General features: G+C 38.5%; 2 protein-coding genes across 5 annotated transcripts; one reads left to right on the top strand and one right to left on the bottom strand.

Moving 5' to 3' along the window:
* Window positions 1-46: 46 nt before the first annotated feature.
* Window positions 47-6,555, top strand: LOC110065405 (uncharacterized). Its single transcript, XM_089273771.1, has 5 exons — window positions 47-1,723; window positions 2,772-2,886; window positions 4,507-4,620; window positions 5,060-5,176; window positions 5,833-6,555. The coding sequence occupies exons 1-5, from the start codon at window positions 1,343-1,345 to the stop codon at window positions 6,456-6,458; spliced, it is 1,353 nt and encodes a 450-aa protein (XP_089129897.1). The 5' UTR covers window positions 47-1,342; the 3' UTR covers window positions 6,459-6,555.
* Window positions 6,462-27,760, bottom strand: LOC110065331 (gamma-aminobutyric acid type B receptor subunit 2-like). Of its 4 annotated transcripts, none has more exons than XM_020772461.2 (16): window positions 26,974-27,760; window positions 18,603-18,897; window positions 18,080-18,217; window positions 17,126-17,296; window positions 16,190-16,291; window positions 15,100-15,165; window positions 13,950-14,138; window positions 13,256-13,492; window positions 12,214-12,277; window positions 12,009-12,083; window positions 11,462-11,609; window positions 10,675-10,807; window positions 9,983-10,090; window positions 9,316-9,444; window positions 8,541-8,873; window positions 6,462-7,865 (listed from the first exon to the last, which is right to left on the bottom strand). In XM_020772461.2, the coding sequence occupies exons 2-16, from the start codon at window positions 18,834-18,836 to the stop codon at window positions 7,719-7,721; spliced, it is 2,274 nt and encodes a 757-aa protein (XP_020628120.2). In that variant the 5' UTR covers window positions 18,837-18,897; window positions 26,974-27,760; the 3' UTR covers window positions 6,462-7,718. The 4 variants fall into 4 exon arrangements, with proteins under 4 accessions (XP_020628120.2, XP_020628121.2, XP_089129888.1 ...); XM_020772462.2 differs by lacking the exon at window positions 26,974-27,760 and adding an exon at window positions 22,099-23,409; XM_089273762.1 differs by lacking the exon at window positions 26,974-27,760 and adding an exon at window positions 21,335-21,855.

Here is a 27,760-nt window from a genome sequence, read left to right as displayed (position 1 = left end):
CCCATATGAGCAAACTAGTTCCCAGTGTCTTTCAACCACGCAACCCGAAAAAGTAGTCAAGGTACGTGGTTCCGTATAGTCTATGTCCAGACTTAGGAGAAAACAGAGCCTTCAGTTAAGGCGGGGGTTAACATGAAGGCCATATTTTTGCTGGGTATTATGGTTTGAATGCAAATATATCGTTCACGTTTCAAGCAGTGAAAAATCTCTCTGCCCATTTCAGATAGCTACGTTTTGGGCTGTTTTGTAAACTTTTTGGTGATTTTTGGGTATATTTGGGGATAAATAGTTTTTCTCAAAGGATTAGTAAAATTTATGGAAATGGGAAATTTTGAAGATTTGATGTTCTTTTAAAATTAGAATTTGAAGTTAGAAATTGGTAGACGTACACCAAACAGTTGCCCACCAACCCGGGGTGCCCTTTTGGGGGCAATCAACTGTCTGGTGGTGTTCCAAACCCCTTTTTATCCTTTTAATCCCTCTTTAAACTTCCTAAAATTTCACTTAAATTCATGTGTACCCCCGCCTTAAACAAACGATCGGACCGAACAACAAACCCTGCGTCAGTTTATTTGCTTGATCGTCCTTACGCTCAGTCAGGTTACGATGCTTTCTCGATGGGGGCCTACGTGTTGTACTTTAATTCCAGTTTCCTCTGCCTCATAAGTTGAGTCTACGATACTCACTCGAAAACTAAAATGGGTACTTCATTTATTGGTTGATGTTTGACGTTTAGGCTTTAAGCGATTAACCCAGGCCGGCCGTTCGCTCCAGATAGTCTCCCACCTTAGCGGCGGATACACACGAACACATATCAAAATTCTGCTTTGAGGTGGAAGCTAACGTTAGTTTGGCCATGCAAAGTTGATAAGCCTTAACCTCTCCAAATAATAGCCAACGAAATAAGATATAAGTATCTAATCCGTATTTCTCAGGTTAACTCTTGCGCACGGTTACAAGAAGCCGATCCTTCTGGGCTATTGAGGATTTTGACAAACTGTTCGACCCCCAACGAAAAAGTTAAGATCAATTTTGACATTGGAAAAAGGCAAGAATAAGCCAGAAAGTTTTTGTTGTCGTTGTACTCGCATTGTCACTAAAATTGAAAACACCATTTTTCAGCATTTTTGTAAAAGGATTAACTTTGTTAAAACTACTATAATGGTTTCATATAATCAAAAGTTCTTTCGGCTTGGCTAATGTTAATTAGTTCATTTCTTATTTATGACAATTCTAATTTTTTTTGAACGGCTCATTACATAACTAACACATATCCATGATTTGTTCATATCGCTAGCCATGCAGAAGGACCCTTCATCGCTGATGTGTTAAACCGCTACTAATGATGTTTAGCTTCTTTATTCAAGTGGGACTTTTAGCCTTTGGAATCTTCACAGACTTGAGTTATTCAGTGGTAAGCGAGATTTACGTTGATGGGAGCAAAGGTTTGAAGCGAGACCCTCACCTTGGCATCGCGTACGCCAACTTTGTAGCGCACAAATTTAGTCGCCTGGACTTAACTCCTCTCGTTTCCACGTCAGTAAAGGAGATAAAAGAGTGCGGTAAACTTTGCCTCGATCATCTGTCGTGTTTTTCCTTCAACTACGCGGCTTTCCGCGACAACATGGAGAGAAAAATTTTATGCCAACTTTTGCAAAGTGATAAATACAGCGAGTCAAACATGTTTGCGCCAAGCCCAATATTCCATCACTTCAGTATAAAGGTGAGTAAAAATGAAATTTAAATTTTCTGGATAATTGAATTTTCTACAGTTAAGTGTGCAAATTGCATGGAAAATGGTTATTTTTTGGCGCTGTTTTATTTATTTTTGTTAATTTTTTAATTGAATTACTTGAGCATCACAACACGCTTCACCAACTGAAGGTAAGACTGCTGGTCTGTAATTGTAATTCTCCTCTAAAATTGAAACAAAACTTAAAAGTTCTTTCCCATTTAACTCTAACATAATCTTTGAATAGCGTAACTCAGGATAGATATCATTGTACAACACAGAGCAATTTCGTACGACAATGAGGCAGGTGCAGCGAAGGATTTGTTAAACAAATAGCAAACCCATATACTCGTTTCGTATGTTTATTTTTTCATTTTATATATATATATATATATATATATATATATATATATATATATATATATATATATATATATATATATTTTTTTTTTTTTTTTTTTTTTTTTGGCGATTTACCAGAAAGGAATGTAGATGGCCACTCTGTAAAATAGGAATAACGCAAGCAAATGACAACCTTGAAACGTTTGAACTAAAATAAATCCCGATCGACATTGTTGAAAAACTTCGAATCGAAATTATACTTTGCAATGACATTATTGTTCTTTCTGGCGTAAACAGACCCATATACTCGTTTCGTATGTTTATTTTTTCATTTTATAAATATATATATATATATATATATATATATATATATATATATATATATATATTTTTTATATTGTTGAAAAACTTCGAATCGAAATTATACTTTGCAATGACATTATTGTTCTTTCTGGCGTAAACAGACCCATATACTCGTTTCGTATGTTTATTTTTTCATTTTATATATATATTTTTTTTTTTTTTGGCGATTTACCAGAAAGGAATGTAGATGGCCACTCTGTAAAATAGGAATAACGCAAGCAAATGACAACCTTGAAACGTTTGAACTAAAATAAATCCCGACCGACATTGTTGAAAAACTTCCAATCGAAATTATACTTTGCAATGACATTATTGTTCTTTCTGGCGTAAACAGACTCCTTGTTCCAGCAGTCCTTGTGCTAACAATTCAACTTGTGTGGCAAAGTACGAGAGTGGCGATTACCAATGTGCATGTGCTCCAGGATATAGTGGAAGGCATTGCGAAATAGGTATTTCACAATCAAATTTACAATGATCATCATTTAGTTGCTTGTGATGCAATGATGCAGGCTGGCATAATGGAAAGCTTAGGTTCTTGTCCATCAGGCTGAATGGATCACTGAGGGCGGTCACTGCAGGTCATTAGTTTGCTAAGAGTAAATGATGAGGCGTTATCAGCTGTCGCAAATGCCGTAACAATAATCACAAGTTAGATCATCTAAACTATTGACACAAATATCGTAATAATCGATCATTCGGAAGAGTCTGCATGGAAGCTCGAGACAAAAGTATCCTAGAATTATCTTCGTAAAACACTGGCTGTGTTACGTCAAAATGATCTGGTGAATAAACCGGACGCACCAGTTTGTACGATAAAAAGTCAAACACGATATTCACATTTTGAATGAGACTGGAAAAGTTTTGGCACGATTCCGATGTAAATGACACGCGTATCAAAAAAACTAGCCCTGCACAGATACATTTCGTTGTGTAAAGGACATTTTCTCACCCGTGCTCGGACCCATATTCAATTTCAAAGAAAAACTCGGCGTGGATGAGGAGAAGTCGCTTACTGAACGAATAAACGTTTCCGTGCCAGGCAATTGTTTTTGGTACGTGTACCATTTATGTCGGAACCGTGCCAGTAACGCTTTTTAGCGCGTGAATAACTTAACACTGACCGTCTCATGCCGCAGACGCAGACTTCTCCAGTATATAAATGCAATCATTTATACTGGAGTCAGTTCAGGAATCAGATCTTAGTTTGCATGCATTAACGCACGAAAAGTATAAAGGGTTTGAAAATGCCCATTTTCTTCATTTAAGATTAACTTTCGTGAATTTTAGAAACATGTTTTGAACGTTGATAGCAAAAACGAAAACCAACTGAAACTGATTTTGCTTGAACATATAACATCATTATCAAATTTGTCAAAAAAATGTATATCTTGGTCTTGTTCTAGTCATTTCTAAGTTAAGGGTAAATGACTGGCATTCAGCGCCTTGAAACCCTTTTGTAAACCATGCAAGAGTAGTTCGGCTCAGTTCTAAAAGTCTGAAGAGGCAGAATTCGGCCCCATATTCGATTTGAACATTGTCAACCTCTATAGACCTGCATGCTTGAACTTCGCCGCCGTTTCTTATGGTGTATATAGATATTTACCAGTAGCTGTTATCTTTGATCCAACGAAGTGCAACTTTCTTTTATCCGTTAATCCGCCGTCAGCAAGTTGTCTCATTCATCAAAGCTGATGAATACATGCACTAACCGGACAGCCTCAATCGATCTAATTAGTCCACTGTTATTTTTTCCCTTTATCAGATTGTGTGCACAGACGCTTCACATTTAACAGGGTGCAGTTTTGTTGTCTGTTTAAAGACCTTTGAAAAATCGGGTCCATAGGGCAAGCAAAATAAGAACAAAAACAAAATCTCTCTGTTTGTATATCTCAGTAATGGCATTTTGCACCATTTTCTTCGTGTTATCTTTCCTTTTCAATGCTATCGCACAGGTCGAAAGGCCAAATAAGTTTGTTTCTGTAGGACTATAGCTCTATAAAGACTCAAACCAAGCAGATTATCAGTCAATAATGATCATGTAAGTGCATAGTTTATCTTATATTCCCAAGACATCGATGAGTGCTCCTCTGATCCTTGTTTAAATGGCGGACTGTGTAGTGACCAAGTCAACAGATACAGTTGCAGCTGCCTACCAGGATACACCGGCAACCACTGCGAGACTGGTAAGTAAGTTGCTAAGCTGATTAAATACGAACACTGGCTGTAATGCAAACATTCAGCTTTATGCTATAGAAAGAAAGTTATTCCGTCCGTCCATTGTAAGTTCATGCCGTGCACCCAATCCGTCCGTCCGTTCGTCCATCCATCCGTGCACCCATCCGTCCATCTGTCCTTCCGCCATTTACTCCTCCCTCCCACCTGCCTTTCCTCCCTTGCTCCCTCCATCTATCCGTCATTCCGTCCATCCATCCCTGTATCTCTCTCTCTGACCCTCTGTCAGTTCGTCCATTTCTTCCTCCCTCCAGCTTCCCTACCTTTTCCTTCCTCCTTCCCATCTATCCATTCCTCCGTTCAATTGATTTTCTATTTAGTCCACAAACAGGTCATGAAACGTTTTGCGGTTTGTCTACTGATTGTTTAATTTACAACCTGTTTTCTTAGATATCAACGAGTGTTCCAGCAATCCGTGTTTGAATGGAGGAACGTGTATTGATGGTGTGAACAAGTTCCACTGCAACTGTCCTACATACATTAACGGAATAACGTGCGAGACAATAGGTTTGTTTGCGGTTCAATACTATTTTTGAGAATGATGCGCACTGTATATTGGCACTCGAAATTGTTATGGATTGTTTTTTTGACAGTCATTTGATAGCGTTCTAAAAATATGTTTTGACTCTGACCAGTCTATGTGCGCGAGTGAAGTCCCTATTCACCTGGGGAGGCTTTAAGGGATGCTTACATCTGACAAGTCGTATCTGTAGTGAAGTTCATACAAGACCGACTAATGTACGTTATTTCACACCGCGTCTTACATTTTTCACACAATGCACTTGGCTTATTTCGCATCAAAACGTTATACTGGTGCGAAGTCTCGTACCGGAGTGACAATGTCGACCCTTGACAGCAAATGAAAGAACTCGCTTCGGTACCCGTCTTTCCAGTATGACATATGATGATGATTTCATTTAAGTTAAATGAGCACAAACGTCCATAGAGGAAACGGGTATGGCTTCGTACCAGTTAAAGAAAGTCATCCTGGTGTTAGATAAATAGGAGTGTTCCAAACCTTTGCTGTCAAGTACACTGTATACGCACCATGCGCATTACTGCAATGTTAACCACATTTTTTCACAGGTGCCTATTCTCCATATGATAATGTGCTTTCGGGCAGTTATCTCCCTCTCTCACTTTCTACGTATTTTTTTTATCAGATGTTCAAGATCCTGTAGCCCTGTACCCTTTAAATGCTGCTTACACCACAAAGGATATGATGGGGAGTCAACCGGACGGGATCGCGTCCAATGTGCAGCTTGCGGTTGGACCTCACGGGGACACAGGTGGGTCGTACCAGTTCTGGGGTACGTCTAACAGCTACATCGAACTCCCAAATAACGGAGGGCTAGACACGCAGTACTCTCTGTCGCTGATCATGTGGGTGCTACCTGAAGGACAAAATGGCCCTGTCTTCAACTACAGACCTTCAGGGCCTTGGGCTGTTCACCTCTGGATAGTTAACGGAAATTTATTTTTCCGTCTGGCGAACAGAAATGACGTTATGGTCAGCTCTTTGACCAGTCCGGTTAACTGGGGGCAATGGATCTACGTCGGTGCGTCTTATGATTACAACAGTGGAATTGCCAGGCTTTGGATCAACGGAACACAAGTTAAACAGTCCACTTTAGGAGTCTTTACTTTGAGTACTTTTACTAATGTCAGGCTTGGCGTAAAAAGTGACGACGGCAGATACTTTAAGGGCAGAATTTCCAGAGTACAAGTTTACAACATTGCACTAAATCGAGAACAATATTTGGCTGCTAAATCAAGAGGGCAAGGCTAAATATTCAGGCTGTGATCTTTAATGATTAGTAGCTGGTACAATGTGATTGTCCTGGCGGGACTATTCGTTAAATTATGAATGTGTGGTGAACGATCAAGGTGTCTACAATCTAGCTGATTAATCTATCTTCGGAGGGTCTAAACTCCTGGATTTTCAGCCTGAAGTGAACTATCATAGGGAAAGTCTGCATACAAGCTAAATTGCCCATCAGGCCGGAGCTCATCCCGGTTTCTGTGGCACGAAGCGACTAAGGAGTATTTCTACATCCCTCTGCCCCACTGGGATGCTAGTCCATCCCAGGGCTACCCCCAGAGTTAAATTCGCTGGTACCCAATTACACACTTGGGTGAAGAAAGGCACTGTACGAGTAAATTGTCTTACCCAAGAACACAACAAATAATCCCGGCCAGGGCTCGATCCTGGAGCACTCGATTTGGAGTTGAGCGCACTAACCGTGAGGCTATCGCCTCTCCCCAAGCTATCATACTGGATTTTTACTCTAGTTTCCACAAAATAAAGCGACCACTGGTAGATCGCTACTCTTCTGAATGGCATGCTAGTGTTCAGGCATGGGTCTTTCCCGGAATTTTGACAAATTAATCTAACAGTGCGCTGGTAATCTTTTTTTTACTTCCAGGCAGAGAAAGACGTCGTTAAACGGTCAGTTAGCAAAAACCGGCCTAAAAGAGTCAAGGTCGTTCCCAGTGACTCTTGAAAAGGACTTGATAGTAACGTGTTGTATCAAGGCGGAGGGGAACGAATACCAAAGAGCGGCCCTTCTTTCTATTGTTCCTCCTCTCTACATAGCCCGCCACCTTCATAATAGACATAATATTTGTTTTAGCCTTTAGCCTCATTTCAACAAGAAATAGAGACGGGGAACGAGTCTGCAACCAAGTAACCCGAATCTATCGAACCTGCGTCGAAGGCATTAACTGCGTCACCATTTTCTTTTTTACAGACTTGGCATTAAAAAAAATGTACTTTGCGAGTAGATCTTAATTCTTTCGGTATTGAAAGAACTGCTGTCATCACATTGAATAGTCGATTACTAGCCTCCTGGACCATTCTGAAATAGTTCTTTTTCTATTTGTTGTCTTTCACTGACGTCAAAGCCGGAATGTGGCATTTCAGTTTGTAGGGAAAATGTTCACGAGTTCTTTACACTCTTTATCTTTGACTTTCCACATGGTATACAGCGTAAGACTGTCGTAAACTCTCCAGTCCACCGCTTGCCATTGACATTTCTATTCCCACTCACTACCGAACAGGTTGCTCCATCTCGGTCACAGTGATACTGGATGGGTTAAACTGGCTTCTGTTAGCACAGGAAATAGTCTGTTGTTTTGCCTCATGTTCTCGGTCTTCGTCTACTTGCACTTGTGAGCCCCGTGTAAGGCGAGTGATCTAAGTAATTAAATAGAAATGTAAATTGAGTTCTGTCAGGTCGTAGTTACATTTAGTATTGTAAGGTGGCATCGACGTCCAGTTGCTAGAGTGCCGTTTGGTCTTGGGTTCAACTTCCGTCACTGCGTCCAGTAGCTGAAGTTGTTTTCAATAGAATCGAGTTTAGCTTCTCAATCAGTCTTGTGGTGTAACAGGACCTGCCTCCTGCTAATTTTTTTCAGTGCTAGCCTATGACCCTACAAATTTCTAAGGCATGTCGGGAAACAGAATTATTACCACTACACAGTCAACTGCATACAAGCATGCTCTGAACACATTCTCGGGTTGTGCTATTAAATTTCTCACAAGTATTTGTGTGCCCATGCAGTGAGACATTAACAAAGGCAATGTGACAGTTTCTAGATCTTGACCGGCCAGCGAGAACATCGTGCCGTCAGTTGCTTAGCATCTGCTCTGCTGGCTCACCTTTGACTCGCATGCGCGAGCGACTGGAAAAAGCGAGTCGGAGAACGAAGCAATGCGGCGGGAGAAGTGATGCTCCCCAAGCGCGAGCCTGCTCGCAGACTACTTGGCATCGATATATCGTTCTCAGCAAAAGAAGACGGTATTTCTGCTACCTAACTTAACCATATACATAAAATCAATGCAAATTTTAAAAAACATTGTTCACCATACCTTAGTAAGAAAGACCAAACAAAGCACGAGGGTCGTGCATACCAAAATCACGGAGTTGTTAAAGATTCTCTTGGCCAGGAAATTGCTGAGCACAAACTCTGTTGTAATGGAGACCACCGAGAACAGTAAGATGTTATAAACTGCTACACCGATGTTCTTGGAATCGTTGAGTTCCGCGTAATGCACATTCCTTGTTTCCCAGGCTAAGAAGACCCCAAAAAGGAGAAGTATGCCTTTGTAGATCATTATTCCAAGGACCCATTGGGAGTAATGTTCTGAGACACATTGATGATTCATGGTTATGATGTTAATGTCTTCATTGTCAGGCTGTAGCTAAAAATGAAAAAAAACAACAACAAAATCAAAGATATCTTTTTAAGATGGCGGACCTTAATTATAACTCAATGGAAAAATAGAAAGCTTTTGCACATCATCTGTTCGGTTATTAAATTTGTATAACCTGATTGTTCATACTTATATATGCATATACGGATGTCCCTGAGGCGGCGTAGTTGGACGTAAGCACCGTTATCTATATATGCCTTAAACTTCACGTTCAAAACGATAACTCTTAAACTCATACGCTAAAATTCTGGCTCAGAGAGGTAAGATAGTCATTTTAACGAATTTTCCCTCATTTTGTTCTTGCTTTATCCTCAAATGGATTAATCCGACATACTGAGTCACAAAGAAAATTATATTACTTGCAAACGAAAAGTGACCGTTTCCTATTTTTTCTTGTACCCTCTTTAACCCTCTTCATCTTCTTTCTTACCTCTTCAGAGATTTTAATTGTTTCTGATTGCAATGGATCCACAAGCTCCCAACTCACTAGCACCACAACATCCACGAGCAAAAGATGAAAAATTTTAAGGAACAAGTGCGCCGTGTTCAGTCCTCCTATCTGTGAAGAAGAGCAGTCATATATGAATGAAATAGTAATTGCTGATTTATTGTCTTGATCTTACTAAATACCAAGAACATGTCAGGTTACCCGGCTGAAGACAGCCATGTGACAGTCAAAGTTTCTAGCTCAAGAACACAGCTAAAGGATTCTGGCCAGTACTTGAACACGGACCGGAACGCAATCCAGGGGCAACGCACTTATTAGGTTAATAAGTCGCCCGAAGGAATACTGAAATTTATACTCCTGGTTGGAGACAGGAACTGCAAAGGGCACGTTTCCTGCTCAACAATAAAAGGATCCTGGCCAGCGCTAACCTCCTACGTAGATGCTCTTTTGGCTTCTCTCCCGCCACCCCGCCACCCCTCCCCCCCCCCCCCCGGAGGAATGTCTGCGTAGGAGGCTGGGCCAGCACAACGCAGTAATTATTAGGTCGGCTGATTCACTCGAATGAACACCAACTCAGTGAAAGTACGTACTTAATGAACTTTTTGCACATGACTAAATTGAAGAACAGAAACTAATCTAGATGTCATACTTGTCGCTTCAGACGCCTATTTGTGAAAATTTTGTACACTCGCCACGTCTTTGACAACATCCCTCCAAACACCAGTGTAAAACCGACAACAATGAGGTACGCGCGGACCTTGGGATAGAGGAGAAGAACAAATAATTAATTTCATAACTGCCATTCAACATGGCGCTCTGCTCGGCAAAGTTCAATCAAAAGAGTGACAAGTAATTAGTGCGCAAATGCAACCTGTGGCAAATTTTATATATAACTAATCATTCAGTCTATCTTTCACCCCTAGAACTGCCCTCTCAAGCCTGCAATATAACCTGACACACACATATCTGAGCAAGGAAGGCAGGGCTAGTCCGTTACTGACAGTCTGAACACATTCTCTTAGGTAGGAAGGAAAAAACAGGGTTTCTAAACTCCATCTTACTAAATGCAGTAAGAAGGAAAAAAATTCAAATGGGAAGTGTTTAACATTATCGGAGATCTATAATTTGCTTGAATAAGCTATTCGGGGGCTATATTCATAGCAAATGCTGGTGGTGAGACGATGAGCCGCATTCGTGGGCAGGAGTGACAGAAACAGACGAGCCTTGGACTGTCTGCCCGGTCCAGCCTCTTAACTACTTAGCCGATTTAATTCATTTTCTCGGTTCTATAGCTAGAAGCAATGCAACTGATGATAGCGAAGGTCATAACTATATACCTACCTGACAAATAGTTCTGCTTTTTCCCACGTATACAATTGAATTTCCGAACGTAGCCAGTAAAAGGTGGGTATAGCACAAGAAACATCCAAATGCTATGATGCTATTGAAATGCGGGGAGGACATCTTGATAATTCTGGTATTAAATTAAGAAAACGCTAGTTAGTTTGACCAGCTATTGCATCGCTGATTCCAAGTGGTGCACGGTCGGTCGTTAAAAAGGAAACAGACTGACAAAACCGTGAAAGGACAGTAACAGTAACACACAGAAAAAAACAACAACAGAGAAATGGTCAAACGTATATGGATCGACACTGAACGAAAGAAAAAAGTTTAACTGGCAGGCAGCCACTCAAATGGATTTTTTGGACATACAAACCTACTCTCGATATGTTATCGAAATAAGTGCGTCAACCGGCAGTTAATATTAATTAATATTAACTACTATTAATCAATATATATATGTTGTCTTGATAATTGACTGCCCAGTACAGATAATCCTACATGTATTTCCATTCCACTGTCTAGCCATTTTGAGATTGTATTCCTAGGCAAATCATTTCGCCTCAAGCATGTGTCACTGCGTCGGATAGAATCCAAAAAAGTTATCATTTATTGATCGCGAAATATATGTGGATATATTTTTGCATGTAAAAGCCAATTGCTCCGAAGGTCATGTTATGATCTCTCAAATCAAACCATCCAATCAGACATTGACGCACCCTTAACCCTTTCAACTGTCAAATGAAGGCCAGCATGTATTAACAATGGTGACCAACATGGCACTAACCTATGCTTTCTGTATACAATATTCATAATCAGGCATCCTAATGAAAACAACATTCCAAAAGAGGACGTGACCAGTGTGAGGATCGTAAGTTGCTTTGGTGCTTTATAAAGCTTGGTCTCGTTAACAACTCCATCAGATGGAATTTTCCCTTTAGAAATAAACAAAAAAGAGAAAATACTTAAGGTTTAAACGACAATGTCTTAAGTAACATTAATGAGAAGGAGTACAAGAAGAGGAACAACAACAACAACAACAACAACAACAACAACAAGAATAATAGCCACAACAACAGCAACAGCAACTTCGATTTTAGTTTTCAAATTAATTAAAAAGTGAATTCCCATTCGGGTCGAACTGGTTCACACAGACAGACTTACTGAGATTGTATATACTTGATTTGGTTTGTTTAAATGTTGTCTAATTTCTAACATTGGCTAAAAAACCAGATTCGATTTTCAAAGATTCTCATGAGCTGGACTAACAAGATACTTTGTTCAAGGGCAACATTTCTAACAATTCGATTCAATACAGCCTTAATGTAGAATACCTTCCCACAGAAATGGCGAATAATTTAAAGTACTTGAAGATGTATTGCAAAGTCCAACCACTTTTCTCAAATCGCCTAAAAGTTGAGGCAAAAAAAAAATAAAATAAAATAAAATAAAATAACGGTTAGTTTGTAGAAGGAAGTCATGGATGCATCATTCCCTAAACCAATCAAGAAATGATATTGGAAAACTGAACAAACACACCTTGTTGCTGTAAAATTTCTATAGTAGTTTCTCGATCCCCGTGTTTGTCAAACTTCACTGTACCCTGTAACGCAAGAAATAGAACTGTATTAATAACAAAAGTAGGGAGCTAATAGGCCACGTTCGATCAATCAAAATTTTAACATGGTTCGGAAGCTTTCGGGTCAAAATGTTAAAAATTTTTTAAGTTTCGTTTGTCTCTCAATTCCCAAAAGAGACTTGGATACAAAGAAAGCAACACCAAATATAGAAGTTTGTACTGAAAGCCTCGGAACCATGTTAGAACATTGATATATCGGTCGTGGCCTATTGCAGAACTAGCACTTGGATTAATCAATCTTAAACCTAAAGACTATCCGTAAACCGGCTGAAGTTGGTAGTCAAGCCTTCCTTAGGTCAAGCCTGGTCAAAAGAGAAAGCTGCGACACATGTTTCAGTAAGAATATCATGAAAACGTTGCTAGTAATTATTATATAAGATGCTAAAAGTTTAAACAAGTGTACAGTCGAACAACCTGTGAGCGACCACCCAAAATGCCAAGCCTAGGTAGTCCCTTACGGAAGGTGGTCGCTCGCGAGAGCTTAGACCATATTGAGTCAAAATTTTGCCTCATTATATTAGCATATGGTAACTGCAGAGACTTGCCCCGTGTTTTAACGTTTTGTTCATGTGAAAAGTCAATTTTGAGACAAAATCCGGTTCTTCGTAATGAAAAATTTCCGTCTCTTTTACTATCCAGGAATGCGATAATATTACAACACCTTTAGTTATTATCCAACATCTGTCAAATGGTGGCTTACGAGAGGTTAAAAAAATATAAATTTCAAACTATTAGCCCTAAAAGTGGTAGCAGCCGCTTACTAAAGGCTTCAAATATAGTGATTTGACTCGGAAACGTTAGGGTATTTTGCAAAACTGGTCACTGAGGAGAAGTGGTCGCTTACGGAGGTGGTCGTAACCGGAGGTTCGACTGTATCATACTCTCCTAAAACATTCTAACTAGCATTCTAATTAGCCGTTAATTAGCAGTATATCCACTGACCGACATGCCAATGAAAGTTAGATTCCTAAGCACTCGCTTGAAAAGTTCAGTGGTTTCCTTGTCACCATATGTTATGCTTGACAAACTCTTGTTGCGAGCTTTGAGGACTGGGGACGACTTCTGCAAAGTGAGTGCAATGCTCCATATCGCGTCATACGCAAAAGACGAAAATGCATTAGCGGGGTAGTTCAGTTTTTTGCTTTTTCTCATCAGCTCCTTGTCGAGCTCGACAGCGGTCTGAAAACAAAAAGATTCAATGATTAACCGGATGTTGAGTGCATTCGGCTCATTTGAACAAATTAGCAAGAAAATGGCACTCCTTAACTGAAGCGCGACCTGCGAATGTGAAAGGATTTTCACCTAGCTGTTGATCAGAGTCATCGAGGGTTGAAAGGATGGTCTGTGAAAACGATTCCGAAAAACGCTTTCCGTGAGGTCAAAACTTTTGTCATCGTGAAGACCTTACAAAAGCAAGCAAGATGGAAACAACAGGCGGAAATCCGTCTAGGTTCGCCTACTAGTTGAGTCACGAGAGAAGAGTGCTTTCATTAGAACGGAGTGTTTTTGTTGTTGTTGTTGTTGTTTTGGTGACAGATAATCGAATTTCGTACCCTAACTCTAGACCCAAATTTACCCCAACCCTAAACCCTAACCCATTACGTTTTACTTCCAGAGGAGGAAAGCCGTCACTAACCTTTCCAGCAATTGTAGGGGTTGTGGAGTCTCCGACAGGTAAAGGTCTGGTAGCTAGGTAGTTGCCAGCTGCTAACTTTATGTCGTGTTTAGTACATGAGGTGTCAGCGCTATTTTCCCACCATCTGTCACTGTACCATCCGGGAAGCAACCACACATACTTCCTACCATAAATACCTTGCAAAAATGCCTGGCAAGTCAAATTAATATCATTATGATCCCAAGGTTTTTTGCTCTTTTTTTCGTCACGATAAAACATACACACGATAAGTCAGAATACTGTCTGATAGCTAAAGCCAGTGATACTGCTCCCAGTCGCGCTTACTTCAAGATAGCTCTCCCAGAAATGGCTAATAGACCATTTTACAGTTGTCTGCTCAGTGACCTGGCCTTTGGATGGTAGCGAGGCTGGAGTTGACCTTGTTTTGATACAGGCCTCACTGCTTTTGCTGTGTAAAACAAGTTGTTCTGATGCTAACCAGGTGTATTTACATGACAAAAGCAGTGAGGTCTGTATCAAAACAAGGTCAACTCCAGCCTCACTGCCATCCAAAGGCCAGTCACTGAGCAGACAACTGCAAAATGGTCTATTCCCACCATGAGACGCGCCTGCAGGGAATCATGGTAGTTATATTCATCAAGACAATTATCCAGTTCTCGATGATCAGTACAACTACCTTGAATTCCTGCAGGCAAAGTCTCATAGAGGGAATATCAATCGGCCATAAATTAAAGTAATAAAAGTAAGAAACTACTTAGTACCTTGAGAAATGTTCATCAGTGCGTTGGTCGAGTTCAGGTCCTGTGATCAGGCAACGGTTTTATGATTTCATTTTGAAGTGCAACGTAAGCAGACAAATGTTTCTTAGGTAGTGCGCATGCAGCAGAGTGATTTTACCTAACCCCCGTAAAAAGTTGTTACACAACTAGGTACTATTAACCACTACTTTCATGGTTTTCTTTTGTTATAGTTTTGGCTATGTTGGACTAATATTTTAGATGTGTTTCACAGGTTAACTTAAAATCACTCTATATCAGATGCACTTGCCTTTTAAAATTTGGTTTAAAGCTGTCAGTGGCTTGGTTGGTGTGCACTGGTGTGCTACTAGTGAGGCAAAATATATGCAGTGATTATCTAATATTACATGTACCTGACATGAGATTTTTCGGAACTGATCTTCATACATCAGACCAATGATTATTCTGACATCTTTGCTCTGTAAGAAATCACAATACCCCCGATTAACTTATAACAACCTGATCGCAGTATAATAAATTAGAATTACAGAGATTGCGATATAGAATTACTACGAATCGGCAAATAGCCACCTTGATTTTATGAGAGTATTAAGCAAAGCTTTACTGTTTATCAAACCTCTTTAATTAAAACAGCTGTAGATATTTAGGAGACTTGACTCAGGTTAGCTAACACCGTCAGACCTTGCCACTTGAGGAAGATTTTGTTTTAAATGTTGACGTCTTTTTGACAACCTTTCGCTGGACTCTATTAGGGAACTGCCCAGGGTGGAGATGTTCAATTGTCAAATTCATCATTCACTTTTGTGGGAACTTTGAAAGTCTTAACCTGCGAACGCTTAAAACCAGCGGATAGTTGCCGCAGCTTGATTAGCATGTGAAACGGAAGCTATCAGAAGCTGTCAAAAACCTGTCAAAAACTCGTCAAAAACTAATTCTTCGTTTGCACTGTCACGCAATAAAAATATAATTCGAGATCCATTCAGTGGATAAAGTCAAGAAATTGTTATGTTATAGGGAATAAAAAAAGAAGACACATGTCCTAGTTTTAGGTCTCTGCGTTCTCCAAAACGTCGGATATTCGTCGAAATATTTTACACAAATTTACAGAGCCGCCATGTTGGTGTACCTCCGTTGTACACCACCATCGCGGCCGGAAAATAGTGTAAACATCTAGAACTTACTTTGGATATCTGGCAACTGATTATCTGAACTGAACAAGTAAGCATTTAAATAAGCACTTTTCCTAATGTGTTAACGTCTAAAAAGGGTAAAAATCGCGAGATAAGTATGTATTTTTCGACAAACGCGATCATAGCTTTATGTCACGCAGCGCCATACCTCTAAATTCAAAACTCGCTTGTTTCCAGACGAAGCAAGCTATTAAAATATAAACTGAGAAGTTGTAAACAGATATAAATTTACCGCCTCTTATGCCTGATGGCAACGGGTGGCAACGGTAAGGCGCGTAGCACTGTAACATACCTTAATGTGACTGACTGTGTGGAAGTGCTGTTCATCAAAACTGTCAATAAACACTATTGTGATTTTATTACGTTTCAGTAAAGTGACGAGGTTCTCTTTAGTCTAAAGATAAAAAAAAATTAAAATAAGAAACACATTTCCTGTTCTTCCAGTTATTTCCTGAAGCTACTAGCAAGTACACACATGTGTACTACTCATTTAATGCTGTATCTCCGCTCATATAATCTCATGACAAAGGCTTATGCACGGGTGCGATTTTCTTAGATCTACGCAAGGCCTTGGTAAATCCAGGCTTGTTAATAGCCAAACTACAAATGTATGGTTGCTCTTCTTTAACACTACTTTGGTTCAAAATTGACCATTGGTCAAAATTTAACCGGCAGCTGAGCAATGGCGTCAGGGCGGAAATTGTAACTGATGACGAATACTACAGCACCCCCACCCAGCCTCTCCTTATTGCTAGTGTCGCTGGATCAGGATTAAATTTCCTCCGTTTCAGGATACAGCAGCATTTGCCAGTTAGTCCAACAATTATGTGTGTTCTGAGTGGTAAATGAATGTATGTGGAAATAAAGTGTAGCATACTAGTTTAGAAGTAATATATCAAGCACGAAATAGCGTGTTCGACCACATTTTCAAATACCGAGAAGAGGGTTGAAAATACGACGCGCAGCGGAGTATTTTTGACCAATTTTCGAGGTATTCGGAAATGTGGTCAAACACTCTTTTGAGTCCTTGATGTATCTTCTCAAAAGAAAATAAAACTATGGCGAAAATGGAGAAATAAAATCGTAAAAATCTGTACTGAATGATAAAGTGAAGATATCCAAACACCGTCACGGTAACAATTTCCTTTATTTCTTTATTAATGAGTTTGAGAAGTTTCTCGATAGGCAAAAAAAGTTTTCCGAGGAAAAAAATGCAAATAGAATTTACCTTGGTAAAAATGTGATCCTGTTGTACGAGAATCGCAACTCGTTTCCAGTTGAACTTTTTCAGTAAGTTCACTATAGCATAGTTATTTAGAGTCTCGGATGGACTGGTGCGAGAATATAGCGGAAATCGAGAGTCTTTTGAAAGCAAAGGCGACGTGTTACTGTAGCCAACCTAAATTTTGATTAAGAAAACAAAACAAGCCTTGTAAGTAACTAATACCCCATTCACAGCAACTAAACTGGTTTAACTAAATCAGGTTTAGGTTTTTCCAAACCACCTTGCTACCATGTTTTAATCAAACAGGTTTTTGCCTGGTTAAGTTGTGGGGTGTGCACGATATGAGCAGCTAATTTTTAACCTTGTTTAGCTAAACCACTTTTAAACACGTCGAACATGTTGGTGTGAACGGGGTATAAGATTACACGTTTTCTATCGTTTCACTGAGTCTTGCTATGAATATAAATGAACATTGCACCTTTAGTATTTTTGTCGGAACCGCATTGCTGTTTCCAGCACCATAAATCATAGTCAGCAGGGTTTATTCCTTTAATCCACGAGGGTGTTGAAAGAAAAGAAAATACAAAGTAGAACACCTATGTTCTGCGCGAATTCAGGAAATTAAACTAGCCACATGCCAGATCAGGAATGACAACAACAACAACAACTTTATTTGTACTCATTCATTCAGCTAGAAACTTAACAAAAATAAGTTTAAAATAAAAAGAGCGCATGGCTGCCCGAAATAACCTTAATGGGCTAATAAGACTGGTTAGCCAACCTTAGCGATTTAAAGCAATTATTTATTTGGGTCAAATAAATGCTGCTATAATGTTCATTGGAAGATCAGTGATATATTACAAAAGGGAAAAAAAACACCATCTTAAGAAATCGTATTCATAGAAAAGTACGAGGCAAGTATTTCTAGATAAAAGATCATGTAAGGTCATTTGCTACCTGCACCGCTCCCCAAAATGGAGCGGCTTCCGCGATCGGTTCTGCAGCTGGAGAGCAGCCTGGTGCTGTGAACATGATTTTCGTTGGTGGCCTGGACACTAGATCCAGCATTGCTCTGATAGCGGCACCACTGTCACACTAAAAATATGTAAAAAAAAAAACCCTTATAATTATTTATTTCTAACCTAAACGAAATATCAGGGTTCAATTTTGTTAGGCCAGCCTGACTGACTAAGGCAATTTGGAACCTCGAATCGATGACATTGTCAAGAAGCAACTTGGGTAGATGAAGTAGTATAGCGATGTAAACGTTTTCAATAACTAGAGAGAAGTTGGATAAAGTACCAGCTAATTGATTTGACATCCAAGTCCTTAACATTCAAACTTGATTTTACTAAAGGAAACATTTTAGTGTAGTAAAGTATTATTTGTCATATTTCCTTCAATTTGAAAGTTTTTCTGTTCGTTAAGGTAACAAAACATGTGACTCAAACTTCTTTAACTCGCGATATCTTCTGCTTACCTTGGAATCCCTCGAGTCCTCGTGTAACTTGTACCCCGGTAGAATGGATTGATTTTTGTTCACGTGATCTAACGCCATCTGGACTGCTGGCATGACTCCCTTGGAACTCCAGCCTTTGGACGAGACATTGACGGCATAGAAGGTTCCAATGTACAAGTCTTCTGTGCCAGACACCCACTGACTCATCAGCGAATTAGAGAGCAGCAGCCACAGGGAGAGGTTTAACATTCTCATTATCTTGACAACTTGGCTGTTAGTGACGTGAATTCCATGAAGCGTGACTACTTAGCTAGTCCTTCAGAGAAGAGAAAATAGATTATTCTTAACCCAGTGAGGTTGAATGTCCAGATCTTCTTATGCATGTCGGAGATGATGTGTGGACGAGAACAATGACAATCTAAGAATACAAGTAAAGCTTCGGTAGATATTAAAAAATTCATGTAAAAGCAGACTGATACCTTCACCGTAGTAGAAGGAGGTAGGTGGGGAAGGTGGTGGATTTACGTTGCTCCCAATTGACGATTTCCGTTCTGGTAGGACAATTTCAAAAATATTTAGCCCTCCGTTTGCCTTACAGGGTATGATGATTTCGTTGATTATGACGCCATATAACGTCACGTGATGATATTAAGATCGTCATCATCCGATAATTCTAACTCAAGATTCTAGATCTCGTACTAAAATAAAATAAAATGAATTATTTTTTCTATTTTCCAAGAAGTCGGAAATAACGTAATTTGATGGAAATAACAACCTAAATGATAATGGGATGTATAAAGGTTTTGATTAAAACCAAATTTTTTTGCCAAAACAACTTAAAATTTAACTTAACCTGCACGTTAAATAGTGTCTATGGCTACAATGTGTCAGAAAACATGAAAAATCAGTGAACACATTAAAATAATGACAGCTATTAAAAGTGTCATGAAATCCTGGCAAAATTTTGAAACCGTACCCAAGGATTCGAGCCAATTTTGTTCCGTCTGCAGATGACGAGACGTAGAAACGGAGTTTGAAACATTCAACCGAGTGTGATAATTTCTCTGCACGTGCGTTGTACACCTTGGGACGCTTTTTTGTCGTCCTTTGATAAAACAACAGTAAACTTATACCAATTCATAGTATTTTGGACAGCCTTAAACACGACAGTGAATCTTTCATGACACCATTTAGAATTAGAAGCTACTTTAACATCATGCAGCTGGAGGGATGATCTGACTCTGATGGACACATCGAAGACAGATTAAGAAAACTACCGTGAGTTCTTTAATAAACATGAATGTACTTTTTCGAACTTTTGATCGACGTTTACTTCACTATCACCTTCGTGGCTGCTAAAGCTTTATAATTTTCTGAGGAGCTTGAATTTTGTAAGGCCCAGTCTTTCTTACAGGCAATTTTTAGCTGTTATTTAATGCACTGGCCTAATGTAATGCATCTCGAGTTTATTCTAGCGCATAGTGTTTGACGTATGCGATAACGCAACGTTTGAGACAAGTCGAAACGATCAATATTCGTATTGCTTAACTTGTCAACAGCGACAATCAATTGCAAAACGATCTATTCATTAGTAAAACTTCTAACAAAGACAATCTATAGGAAAAAAAATTCAAAACAATCAGGAAGCCAAAGTCTTCTCTGCTACAATTACAAGACAAATCAATTCAGCACTCTCTCCAAATGTCACAGATATCAACGATTCCAAAACACTTGCAAGGTTCTACAATGAAAACAATTTATATTTCTTCCCTCACTGGTGAAGTTGTGAGAAAATTGGTTTTGGTCGTTTAGTCCATATTCTGAATGTGAGTTATGTTCAAAATTAAGCTTTTTGACTTGTTTCGAACGAAATGTTATGGTAAAAGAGTTTTGAAACGATACACCCACCCATACGAACGTTCATCAGTCACCACCAACGCAAGATTCTTGATCTAGTAACAAAAATTGAAAAAAAATAGGCATTGTCGATTGCACTATTTCTTCGTTTTGTTATTTCGTGTTGACTTGGCCTGGACTTTGAAGCGTACCAAATTTTAACAAGGTAGGTTTTGAATTTGTCGCTTGGACAAACGCATCATATTGATTATTGGCTCAGTGCTAGTTGAATTTTATGGAGACCAAAGCTAATTAACTAATTTCGAGTTCAGGTGGCGTTTTACACGAGCGATTTATTATTGATATATTAGCAGTTGGATCTACTTTTTCGTTTACGCGCTTTGCGATATCTATTCGCGTGTATACGTTATAAAACAAAGTGCGACTTATCTTCAAAACATGATTTGAAGACGGTTGTAGTCAGAGCTCTGACAACATCTGAAAGCACTGAAGTTGGATCTGACACCAAGTTAAAATGGAATATTCAACAACGAAAAATTAACTTCTTTGAGTATTTTGGGGTATATCATTAAGTGCGTTGCTTTCCTGCGGTAGTTCATATTTGCACCGTCTCTATATTTAATTTAATAGTTAGTTAAACAAATCCTCAGTCTAATCCTGGACGAGCCTCTCTCTTAAAGAAGCACTTCGCGACTAAATAATGTTAATGTGTACATCTGAGCATACTTTATCATTTTCACAATTACAGTGCTATGGTACCACCAAACATATTGCAGTAGTGGTCAGAGTATTTTTTACCTTTTTTGAAACTAATAAACAACTTCTAGATCATTGCCCGTGGCCACAAAATAGTCAAGAATACAAGTTCTAAATTCGTCCATTAATCGTTAACGCACCTTTGGTTCTTGCCACAATTTTTGTTTTTTTGTTTCTGTTTCAAGAGCGAAATGTGAACGTGACTGGGTAAAATTTTCCCCTTTCTAGTAATAACTCTAGCTATTGAGTTATTATACAGTGTTACCGTAAGAAGTGTTTTTTTCCGCGTGATTTTCTACCTGTAGGCGCAGCTGTAACATGATGAACAAAATATGAGAGGAAATGGAAATGCAACTTACGCGTATGTAGACACAACGCAGAGTGATCGCCAATTTAGAGCTCGACGGACGGCTAATATCACGGCAAGATTCAGTTATTTCTACCTTGCCATTGGCCGTGGGTAACAACGTCTCAATTGTCATGAAAACACCTGGAAAAAGATCTCTGTTTCCAGAATGCGCGAGCTCATGTTGATGTTTAATTTTACGTCAAATTGTTATTCTAACCGAGCAAAACGTCATTATGTCGAAACAGTGTCTTGTCTTAGTAGGTGCGCAAGACACTGCCAAATAGCTTAAAAAAATGACCCTTTAAACAAGCTTAAAGGAAAACAGCTTTCGTTTTTCAAAGAAAACACGAAAACAAAAACATTCATACAGCTCATTCACAGAAGTAAAAAGTAAAATTTCCTTGTGCAGAATAATATGAAAACCTCATTACATAAATAAAAAGTACTGCTCAATGGTGGCGACAAGAGAAGAGCATCTGCAGCTGGTTGTTTTCGTTTTCAAATGCACATATTTCAGTCAAAATACAACATTAACGTTAAATTACTCGATGTTACCTTTGTTAGCTTCAGTTTTTAGTAGCTTGGCCCTTCGCCTTTGGCTCTTTGTCCAAAGAAAACCTATTTTTGGAACAAATGACCGCTAATTTTGTTTTCGAAATGAGCCCAAAGTGAACATTTTTGGAAGAGAGGTGTTGATTACTAAGCGTTGATACAACTGCTGTCGTTTTCAATAGAAAATGACATATGCCTTGTTCTATAATTCTGACAACTATGGGTAATTAGCATTTGTCGGACCAAACCAGTTAGGATTTACATTTACATTTGGATTCTTGTAAATCCACCCAGTGACATGAATGAAGGATTAAACTGAAACAAAGGATGGATACACTCTTTTTTACGATTAATTTTTGAGTTGAGCTAAACATTCTTATTTTTTTGCGATTTGAGCTTGAAATGTCACATGGTATAGTATTTCAATTTTTACGATAACTGCAGAAATTCTCGCGCGCTCACTGGCTAATTTTTATTGCCAACAAGCGGACAAACAAATGAATTTATAATTTAATACGCAATACGTCAGCGAGTGAGAGCGGACAATTTGACAATTTGTTAAATATCATATGTCAATACGGACGTGACCAGTAATCCTATCTTCTGTGTTAGTGTCAGGCAACGAGAAAATCACATAACGTAAACTAATGTCAAAAAAAATGGTACTAAGTATTTGGGTTAAATCGTCCTGTTAGACCACATTTTTAACTTGAAAATATTATTTTCCAAGTTGTAGTGAGTTACTCCATCACTCCTTCACTGGGTCACTTCCTGTTAGACATTAGGAAACAGAGGTGGGGGTGGGGGGAACCTACCATATGAGAAGGTCAGGAATTTTCGTCGGAAAATTTGAATTTAACTCCTAAAGGAGGCTAATGTAGGCGTTGCTCGAGCTTCACTAGAAAAAAAACAATGAAAAAGAAAAGGAAAAAGAATTTAAAGTCACTACTTCGATTCGAACTGCCGTAGTCCCACATTTTAAGCCAGCGCTTAACACATTGTGCTTCTTTAAGATGTTTGAAGGTGAAAATGGTGAAAATATTAACTATATATCTAGGTACCGAAAGACTGGGTAGTTAGCACATCAGGCTCAAGTGAGTTTCGAGTGTCTTGTGGACAGTTACGTGCCGAACTTGAAATTGTGGGTGGCTGGTTTAGGCGTTGTCGAGCTTGTTCAAGTGGAGGTGATACGATTTACTCACAAGCTGAATTGTTTTGATGGCAATGTTTCTCATTCGTGGATCTATTAAGAAGTGGTTTCGTTTAACGGACTCACAGCTCGATATACTAATTTCGCCGAACGACTACGTTTGGACACAAACTACGAACGGACTCGCATAATTTATGGAAAGAGAGTTAACTTCAGTCCTTATATTTGGGCTACAAGCGAATGTAAGTATTTGAACTCAACACTATAAGGGACACAAAATTTCAATGTACAATATACAAACTACTTTAAAGCTGACTGAAATGGATTATATTGTTTCATATATCACTTTGCAGAAATCTATGCAATTTAAACTTCATTTATGAGCTGTGTATCCTAATATTGTGTTCCACCTTCAGCCTGTTAAATTTTCATTCTTACATTTTGGTGTTATCACACTGAACTTTGAAGTATATACCCTGCTGCTGTACGTAACAGCATCATTGAGTTGATAACTTAGCAAAATTAAAACTACATAATCTGCATATCTAAAAGACTGTTACCTTAATCAGTAAATATTTCAGTGGATTTGGTGCAAGAAAACTACGCTTCCAATAAAAGCACTTTTTATCTTCACTTTTTGGTCAACTTTCTAGTTCAATCTATTTAAAAAATATATCAATAAATAATTATTTAAAACAAAGGATTTTCTCGAATTTTACCAAAGAACGAAATCCATGCTTACATCTAACAATCTTAAGCCAGCTGAGAGCTGGCTATAAGCAAGCACTGGACATTACTCCTAGTCTATACATCACTTTTAACCAAACAAAATTATCTTGCCGTTTTTGACTACAGCACTAAGAAGACATGAAGAGATGCATGTAATGTAAACGCCTTGTAGACAGATCTGAGTAACAAATAGTCTCGTAACATTGAACTGTTTCATTTTACAAATATCACAACACACTCTTGAATGGAAAAAGGCTTTATTCGCTTGCTCGAAAGCTAGACTGCCCTCACATTACAAGTAGTTCCTTAAAGAGCATTGCCTCAGTACACCTGTTCATGATTTATTTTCGAAGTTCAGTGGCTGACAGCCACTTTGCGATTAAATTTTAGGTTACCTTTATTTATACTAATCATTAAAAAAAACAAATAAGCAAAATAAAAACGTTCGTAACTGACTCTCAGCCTGAGATATGTTTTTAGGTTGTTCTTAACATTATGGTTAATCTTAGCATCAATGTTTTCATAAAAGGGTTCTTGTGTAATGATAAAATTTTCAGCAAACTGTGAACTTAAAGAGGTTCCGGGTGCTTATTTGTAATGCGAGCTCTGGTTGTTGTCGTCTCTTGATAAGAGAGTAGCAACTGGAGAAACGAGTAAGTTACATGTTAAATTGATTAACTCTGAATTACTCAAACGAATTTCTGGTAAATTAATTACTGTCCTATTTGATTTTCAACAACATATCCGGGTCTTTTTGAATAAAGCACCGTATTCAGTACCACGGATATTTTTGGCGGAACAGTCGCAAAATCCGAATGGCTTCTCAAGAAAATTCAGGACCCAATTCCTTTCTTTTTGTCCATCTCAAAATGTTTTAACTTTTATGTTAGCAAATCGGCCAGTTACGATAACATCAGGAAGTCACATTATTTTTTTTCCTAGTAATCAGCAATACCTGTTACAAGAGTGACCGTTTCTTTCCGCTTGATTGAAGGTTTCACTGAAAACTGTCAAAACCATTGACAAGATTAAAATGAAACCAACGTATTTAAAAATATATTATTCGCGAGTGATTGTCAAAAACAAGATCCAGTAGTCAGGCGATCAGCTAAGTATAATTCTGTCAGTGAAAGACTTTATTCAAATCCAAATTTTTACCATTTTATTAAAAACGGTAATAACAGAAGTGACTAGCATTTCAGAGAACCCTTGCAGCCCTCGGGAGTACAAGGGGCGTAGTTCACTGCCACCTCCTCCGTTAAGTTGGTTTCGTTAATTTGAATGCAATATTTATTCTGTGATACTGAAACGTTCAGTAGCTGTTCATTCATCCTTCGCAGAAATTTTAGCTGTTACATGATGTGGTTTCCGAGTGTCTCCCGGAATCCTTAGGGACAAACATTAAAAGTATGGCTTCGGTCCATCCGTGTCATAAATGTCAATGGCTTCCTCGATATTTCAAACCAGTCAAACGAAATGCTGACAAAGTGCTACGTTTCTTCTTCTTTTCTTGTGCATCGTTGCACTTTCAATTATCATTTTGATTATAATCGTTTATCAGTTTACTTTATCTTTCGACTAGTACTTCCTGGGGGAAGTCGTGAAACTAAAGATGCCGGAGGCTATGTCGTCGTTACCAAGAAAAATAAACATGTCATCATATCTTCTAGAGAAAGTTGAGGGCTATCTACATACAAATTTTATTTATTCCGGAAGCAAACTATATATACAATTAATTAAAAACTAAAAAGAAGGGAAAAAAAAAAAAAAAAAGAAAGATACCCCTCCAGAGAAGGAAGTTAAGAGGTTATCCCTATCTACCAAGTGCAAAATAAGTTTAAACATGTCTTATTAGAACTAGAACCTAGTGGTGGGCACTATCCACCCTGTCCTTTCTAAAACGATGGGTTACAAATTTGCTTGTAAGTCCAAGGGTTAAGACGAAGAAATACTAAAACTATTTCTAATCGTTATGCTAAGGAAGAAAAAAGAAGAGTTTTCTCTTCGTGACTAACGTAATTAATTTCGCTGGAAAAATTTTGAGCGAGATCATAATTTCTAGCTTCTATGCAAAAATTATTTTGGCTCGTCCGAGCTACTGTTAGCTAGTGAGCTGCAAAAATGGTCTGGGGAGAAGGAGAGATGCCTCCAAGTTCCTCATTTCAGAGCGGTCTTTATCATTAGCACTATCAATTTTTTCGCCGGAATATCTGAGCGATATGTAAAAAAGTTAACGTAGCAATATTTGCTCAAGATCAAGGTGATACTGTTTCGCCCCTAATACGCCACAGTGGTTAAAATTAAACCATAGTGATAAAGCTCTAATAATTATCTTTTTGCCGAAAACAATACATTGAGAGGCTAAATTTGCTATTTCTTTCAAACCAGACACTAAAAAAAAAGCGAAAATACCCAAGAATCAAGATTTGTGCCATGGAAACGTAGAACAATTTCCGAGATGATTTTGAAGGAGCACCATTTCCGTCATTGTTTTAGTTTCTTTGATGACAAAAGTTCTATTTAAGAACTGCACGGTGAACTTTGGCTAAATTTAATATTCATAAACCATGAAAACTGTACCAAAGCAGATATGGTAGAAGTGTTTTACAATTTTCTTTCCTAATTTATCTGAATTTTCGGCTAAATAGATACAAGTTTTATCTTTTAAAAAACGATGTTGTATTGATAGTTTTTTGAAAATAGGAATTAGCCTATAGCGAAAGTAAAGCTGTTGCTTTATGGATATGTTTTGAAAACAGAACGGTGCTTGAGTACGCTGTTAATAAAACTGAAAAAAACAAAGCAACATAAAATATATTCAGGCTCATAACGCAGCAAAATTGCTTTTAGCCGTGCATAAGCTAAGAGACTAATAATTTGACGGCAAAATGGCACTCGCTTTCAAATGGTCCCAATGTTGTGGTAAAACAGTGTAACCCAGGTTTCAACGACGTTTCGCATAACGACTCAAGTAAACACAAATAAAACAACAAACTTACCGTTTTTTGCTAGTTCTGTTTTGCGAACATGGACATTACATCGAGAAGACCGACCGACGATTGAAACCTGCTCCACTTCAGTCCAGAATATTAAATTATGCCTTGACGTTTGTTCCTCTCCACGACAAACTTCGTAATTTAATTTGTTTCTTGTGCAAAACGAACATGCCGTTTAACCTTCAGACATACAGCTCTTTCCAATAGCGAGATATTTAATGAACAGCAATATATTTCGCCGCCAATTTCTAAAATAAAATTAATAAACCTTGCGACAAGTTATCTTTCCAATAAATGAAGTTGGATTGTTGCCCTTGACGTTTTGACACAAGTACATGCACAACGGCTATTTGTCACAAAGCTGCTTTTTCCACATCTGAAACTGAAATTTGCTGGCGGAAAGTAAAACTCATCGCGTGCTAACAGTAACTATATATATATATTTTTTTCTGACCATTATTTCTCGTTAGGTGTAGAAACACCTGCTAAATAATGGACACAAAATATGGATGCTGCTACGAGCAGAAATATTGGCTTAACAGAGTGGCTTTTTCTGTACACATTGATTACTTTGTTTTTCCCAGGAGCGCCGTCAATGCACACCTATGGTGTGAAAGGCAGTTTTATTTGACACATACGTTTCACTTGCCAAGCTGTTCTAATCGATACCTGACCCTCCATTGTGCCAGGTTAGGTCCGATGTTCAGTGTTTTCTTTAAGCTCTGAGCTTGGCAAACAAAACGCCCACCCAATAAATTAACCCAAAGGAGTTGGGAAGCACTCTAATAAA

Source organism: Orbicella faveolata, unplaced genomic scaffold (genome assembly GCF_042242905.1).
Source record: "Orbicella faveolata isolate gen_17 unplaced genomic scaffold, um_ofav_v1 contig_35, whole genome shotgun sequence".
Lineage (NCBI taxonomy): Eukaryota > Metazoa > Cnidaria > Anthozoa > Scleractinia > Merulinidae > Orbicella > Orbicella faveolata.
Note: the sequence above shows the minus strand (reverse complement) of the source record. Positions and strands in the feature narration are given on the sequence as shown.